The sequence below is a fragment of the Biomphalaria glabrata genome, chromosome 14 (assembly GCF_947242115.1).
Source record: "Biomphalaria glabrata chromosome 14, xgBioGlab47.1, whole genome shotgun sequence".
Lineage (NCBI taxonomy): Eukaryota > Metazoa > Mollusca > Gastropoda > Planorbidae > Biomphalaria > Biomphalaria glabrata.
In genome coordinates this window covers 35,174,472-35,181,458 of record NC_074724.1, presented here as the reverse complement: position 1 = coordinate 35,181,458, position 6,987 = coordinate 35,174,472, and the positions used below count along the sequence as shown (strand labels likewise).

At 35.0% G+C, this 6,987-nt stretch overlaps 1 protein-coding gene across 1 annotated transcript in view; it reads right to left on the bottom strand.

Annotated features, from left to right (window-relative positions):
* Nucleotides 1–48: 48 nt before the first annotated feature.
* Nucleotides 49–6,987, bottom strand: part of LOC106060286 (uncharacterized) — a 28,886-nt gene continuing 21,947 nt past the window's right edge. Inside the window, exons 11-13 of the mRNA XM_056010427.1 lie at nt 5,675–5,767; nt 4,980–5,209; nt 49–1,889 (exon numbers count right to left, since the gene is read on the bottom strand). Coding sequence (XP_055866402.1) covers nt 1,497–1,889; nt 4,980–5,209; nt 5,675–5,767 — 716 coding nt within the window. The 3' untranslated portion in view covers nt 49–1,496. The remainder of the gene's footprint in view (nt 1,890–4,979; nt 5,210–5,674; nt 5,768–6,987) is intronic.

Below are 6,987 nucleotides of genomic sequence, written 5' to 3'. Positions count from 1 at the left end.
ATTCAATTTCTAATTCAGAGTTATCTCAACAAATAACCATACATACTATTTCCACATAGGAAATGTTTTCCATTTTATTATTAATTAATTGTAAACATATAAAGTATAAAAAAAATATTTTTTAACACCAAAAATATCCATTGAAAAACATTTTTAAAAAGACAATACCTCCTTTATACAGCTTCTAGAGCGATTCTATTCACTTAATAACTAACGAATGTTACACAAAAATACAATGGGACATTTTTACTCTGCTCATGCACCCCGCCCCTAGAGTTTTCAAAGAGTAGTCATTCATTTACCAACAATATACAGGAACTGTCGAATTTCTAGGAATATCGTAAGAGACGTTTTTGATATCCTTTTCAATGTTTAAAACACCTACCCAACTACTAACCTTACCACCTACTTACCTATCCACCTACCTACCTACCCACCTACTTACCTATCCACCCACCTACCTACCCACCTACTTACCTATCCACCTACCTACCTTCCTACTTACCTACCCACCTACTTACCTACCTTCCTACTTACCTACCTACCTACTTACCTACCCACCTACGTACCTACCCACCTACATACCTACCCACCTACCTACCTACCCACCTACTTACCTATCCACCTACCTACCTATCCACCTACCTACCTATCCACCTACCGACCTACCTACCTACCCACCAGCCACATGAAATGCTGCACTCCTCATTAATTTTCGTACTCGCACACAAGCCTTGATATTATTCTATTGTATACCCAATTTATATTAAATGCCAGTCTGAGAGGAGGTTATCACTTAAAATATTACCTCCGTTACACGAAACATACAGACACAAAAACGTTTCTGTTATAATCGGCTGGCCATTAAACCTAAATCAAAAATTCACATTTTTTATTTACTTATAATTACGACTAGAGCTTTAGTAAAAAAAAATGCTAAGGTAATATGTTTCTTCAAAGTAACTAAGACAATTGTTGTCAGTCATCTCAAAATACATTGTACACGCAATAACAAAATATTTGAGTGTCTAGAAACTATTATAATGTTAATAAGAGAAACAAGAGAGCGTAATGTAACATTTGTTGTAAATAATTACAATTTGTAAAAAAAAATTATAATATACTTCTAAGCTAATCCCAAGCCTGAATTCAATAATACTAGATCTTGTATATTCATCAACTTGGCGGATGGGATTTAAAAATTTTTTGATATGCAAAGTGTAAGTTTGTGAGTGTGTATAAATAAACAGAAAATATGATGGAAAGTAAATGTAAGCTATTGACGTATTTTTATTAAATAAGTTACGGCATAGTAGCCCACGTATAGCTATCTAAATCTATGATTTAAGAGTCACTTACAAATCATCTCTTTCAATTACATTCACTGTTAAATATATTATTCAGCTATATCATTGTATTCAAAATATTCATTAAAAATCTTTAGACAATAAACTTTCGCTGACAGACAAACACTAAATATATATATTTCAAAAGGTCTATACATTCTTCAACTCCTCTGTATCTAGGCCTCCCACACCATCTTCAGTTGCCGCCACAGATGTAGCCAGATAGTCAAGACTGCTGTACTCCACAGGGTCATAAGATGGTTTGACTTCTTTCACGATCTCTTTCTGCTTTTTATCCTGTGTCTGCTTCTTGTCCACTTTGTCTTCAACTTTGGGTTTTTCCACCACAATCTGGGGGCCGCTTCTGTTGATTTCCACGCTGACGTAGACCAGACCTTCAGGACTAATTGTCCGAGAGTCTTCTTTGCGTTTAGATGCTTCTCCGTCCGGCTCTTGGAGTGGCAGTTTTTCTTCATTTGAAGGCGTGGGATTATACTCTTTATCTTCAAACTCTTGGACTTGATTTGTCGTGTCCTCTCGAGCCTATAATTAAAATTGTTGTTGTGGGAAAATGTTTATATAATGAATAAAAGAAATTCAATAAACTAATTTTAAAAAAAATTGGGTAGTTTATAATAGAAATATTGTTGCACTACATCAGTAGTTCTCTAAATTAATGATACAGCTACAGCTACAGCTGTAGTTCTCTAAATTAATGATACAGCTACAGCTACATCAGTAGTTCTCTAAATTAATGATACAGCTACAGCTACAGCTACAGCAGTAGTTCTCTAAATTAATGATACAGCTACAGCTACATCAGTAGTTCTCTAAATTATTGATACAGCTACAGCTACATCAGTAGTTCTCTAAATTAATGATACAGCTACAGCTACAGCAGTAGTTCTCTAAATTAATGATACAGCTACAGCTACATCAGTAGTTCTCTAAATTATTGATACAGCTACAGCTACATCAGTAGTTCTCTAAATTAATGATACAGCTACAGCTACATCAGTAGTTCTCTAAATTAATGATACAGCTACAGCTACAGCTACAGCAGTAGTTCTCTAAATTAATGATACAGCTACAGCTACATCAGTAGTTCTCTAAATTAATGATACAGCTACAGCTACATCAGTAGTTCTCTAAATTAATGATACAGCTACAGCTACAGCAGTAGTTCTCTAAATTAATGATACAGCTACAGCTACATCAGTAGTTCTCTAAATTAATGATACAGCTACAGCTACAGCAGTAGTTCTCTAAATTAATGATACAGCTACAGCTACATCAGTAGTTCTCTAAATTAATGATACAGCTACAGCTACAGCAGTAGTTCTCTAAATTAATGATACAGCTACAGCTACAGCAGTAGTTCTCTAAATTAATGATACAGCTACAGCTACATCAGTAGTTCTCTAAATTAATGATACAGCTACAGCTACATCAGTAGTTCTCTAAATTAATGATACAGCTACAGCTACAGCTACAGCAGTAGTTCTCTAAATAAATGATACAGCTACAGCCACATCAAAAGTTCTCTAAATTAATGATACAGCTACAGCTACAGCCACATCAGTAGTTCTCTAAATTAATGATACAGCTACAGCTACAGCTACATCAGTAGTTCTCTAAATTAATGATACAGCTACAGCCACATCAGTAGTTCTCTAAATTAATGATACAGCTACAGCTACAGCTACAGCAGTAGTTCTCTAAATTAATGATACAGCTACAGCTACATCAATAGTTCTCTAAATTAATGATACAGCTACAGCTACAGCTACAGCAGTAGTTCTCTAAATTAATGATACAGCTACAGCTACAGCAGTAGTTCTCTAAATTAATGATACAGCTACAGCAGTAGTTCTCTAAATTAATGATACAGCTACAGCTACAGCAGTAGTTCTCTAAATTAATGATACAGCTACAGCTACAGCAGTAGTTCTCTAAATTAATGATACAGCTACATCAGTAGTTCTCTAAATTAATGATACAGCTACAGCTACATCAGTAGTTCTCTAAATTAATGATACAGCTACAGCTACAGCTACATCAGTAGTTCTCTAAATTAATGATACAGCTACAGCTACATCAGTAGTTCTCTAAATTAATGATACAGCTACAGCTACAGCAGCAGTTCTCTAAATTAATGATACAGCTACAGCTACAGCTACATCAGTAGTTCTCTAAATAAATGATACAGCTACAGCTACAGCAGCAGTTCTCTAAATTAATGATACAGCTACAGCTACAGCTTAATCAGTAGTTCTCTAAATTAATGATACAGCTACAGCTACAGCAGCAGTTCTCTAAATTAATGATACAGCTACAGCTACAGCTACATCAGTAGTTCTCTAAATTAATGATACAGCTACAGCTACAGCTACATCAGTAGTTCTCTAAATTAATGATACAGCTACAGCTACATCAGTAGTTCTCTAAATTAATGATACAGCTACAGCTACATCAGTAGTTCTCTAAATTAATGATACAGCTACAGCTACAGCTACATCAGTAGTTCTCTAAATTAATGATACAGCTACAGCTACAGCAGTAGTTCTCTAAATTAATGATACAGCTACAGCAGTAGTTCTCTAAATTAATGATACAGCTACAGCTACAGCAGTAGTTCTCTAAATTAATGATACAGCTACAGCTACAGCAGTAGTTCTCTAAATTAATGATACAGCTACAGCTACAGCAGTAGTTCTCTAAATTAATGATACAGCTACTCAATGGTACTGTGTAAGTTAATTAGGGGAGAGGGGATAGAAATGTAATTCAATAAAAGAAGGAGGGGTTCTTCTTCTTCTAGCCAACTTTTTGCTGCTGAGCTGTCAGCTCTTTTGCAGACTGTGCCAAGGAAAAATAGTGTGCTGTTTTCTTCAGTTGTTCAGCACTGCCGATCAGGGTGGGGTTAAAAGCTTTAACAAAGAGTAAAAATGTGTGTCATTTCCTTTACATTATTATATGACACGCTTGCCCTAGATGTGGCAAAATATGTAGGTCAAAGCTGGGGCTGGGAATCCACGGGAAATACCGCATTCCTCACTAATCTTCGGACTCGAAGACAAGCCTTATTATTGTTATTATTGTTATATGACACATTATTTTTCTTATTTGGTTACAGAAACAAAATACAAGTCCTGATCTTCTAATTTTCCTTTTTTTATCTTTCCAAACAACGCAACCGATTTTCTTAATGTCTATTATGATGATTTAGTAACAAAGTTTGTCAAGTCCCGTATATAAGGTTACATAATAGTTTTATTGTCTCCTATATACATGGCACCGACAATATAGTCCACAAAGATAGTGTTTGGTAAGTGAAACACTAAATACTCCTTCTTCCCTAGTGCTATTAGAGCATGGAATGGGTTGCCTGAGCCAGCCAGGAAAACCAGTGACCTGGCAGAATTTAAGTCATTGGTTAATATGCATGACTAAATGCATGGCGCGTAGGATGTAATCATCTTCTTTTTTGAAGTAACGTCTGTATTATATAAGATAAGATAAAGATACTGAAGTAAAGTGTAGATACGAGGAGTCACCGAGGAATATACTCAATTCATAAATGCATAATTGATGATTTAATTCAACGATTAACTCTATATACCGAGTCCTTACATTTTCATAGACATTGACATCTTCCTTCTCGTCGTCCCACGTGACCAGCGTTTTGCCAAGAGGCAGTGTGGCGGCTTGCTTTTTCCCAGCTGCCATAGAAACCTTGTCCTTCAACTTGACCGATGAGCCAGACTTTCGTGCCGGTTTTAAAACTTTGGCGCCCTGTTGAGCATTGTGCTCCAGGACATTGTTGTAAATGTTTTCAGCAACCTCCGTTGAACACACGGGGTCTTAGGGAAATAAAATAATTTTAAAAACTTCTCAGACAATATTGGGCTTAAAGTCTCACACTGGTGTTATAGTTTTCTCAAAATGTCATACATAATTGTTGAAAAAAATATTTGTAAGAAAATTAAAATTAAAGAAATAACAACTTATGAAGTTTGCGAATCTTAAAACACTATTAAAGCACTACAGTGCGGAGCTCAATTCCAAATATTTTGGTCACGGTATCTACTTTAATATTTTTAGCATCCTAGCACTAAACATTTCGTAAAGGCTCATTAGTTTGACTTTTTTTTTCTAATAAAAAAAATAAAAATTTTCTGGCTGTGATTCTATGAATAAAACAGTTTTTGAACTAAAAATTTCTAAAAAATAATTCTATGCGGATTGTATTTAATTATAATCATCTTTAATGTAGATTAAATCACAATTTATAAGCTGATAATGTTATTTTAAAAAAAAGCTCTCACCTAATGTGTTAGCAGAAAAGTTGTCATTATTTTGACTTGAATGTTGGGTGGAGATGGTCTCTGATCCACAATTGTATTGAAAGCCTTTCTGGTCTAGTGGTGTAAGGAGGATAACAAATATATAAACACTGTAATATGACAAATATCTCCTAAAGGGCTATATTGCTCAAAGTAAAAAATATGTGTTAGTAGCATTAACCCAATTTATTTTTGCGAAAAAAGTTACATAAGGTAATTTTAAAATATTAGTTACCTTATAGATTAATAAAACCAATATATATATATAAATATTGCTCCTTTATATAAATGCTTAGAATAAAAGTCAAAATATTTTGACTAATCTTGACACCAATTGATATAAACTCTCTTAGATCAGGGATTCCCAAATTATGGTCCGCAAAACAACTTTATGGGATCAAAATAAAAATGAAAATTATCTACACTTAAAATAACTTCTTCGCTAATAGCCAGTTTATCTGATTAGATAGTTGTAATAATAATCAACCCGCCCCTCACTGCTGTTTAATAAGCCTATTATGTGATATTCTATAACGACCAGCACCAAAAAATATTGAATACATTCTTTACGTGGTCGAGAGGCTAAGTACGCTCGAACCTGGCTTGGCTTGGCTAACTATGAAGGGGGGGGGGGGGGCTAGAGATTCGACACGCTACTGAGCAGAGTTGTGTTTACTGAGCGCCTAAAGGCAGCACGGAAAATCTTCTTTCAGATAGGCTTATTAAAAAAGGTACCCGGGTAAAACCGTTTGAGAACCTCTGCATTACATAACAATTGATATCGCAGTGAATGTTAATTGTCCCTCCAACAACCATTGGCATTAACAATAAATTAAGAAATGCTCAACTCTATGAATGAAAGAGTTTCACCCTGCCAGATTTAGGTCAAACTAGCCTTCTTGCTAGATATTTATCATTACTTTGGTCGCACAGTGATAAAATTAAAATTAGCTTACAAGGTCACGAACAAAAATGCAGGCCTTTAACTGAACATGTTAATCCGTAATAAGTAATTCATTAAATACAATTGTATTTTTACAAAGCTTTCATCAACTCTGTTTGTCTGTCTGTCTGTCTGTCTGTGTATGTCTGAAATGTCGAAATAAACATTAGACATTTGTAGAGGCACCTGTGTTGTGGAGTCACCTGAGCAGTAGCCCCACCCTTAAATCCGGCCCTGCGTGTGTGTGGGGGTGGTTAAAAAGCAATTAAGAATATATTTATTTATTTTTTCGCTAGAGAGAGCAGGAAATCATAATTTGTAGCCCTGCCGTTTCTCTACATTCATAAAGGTT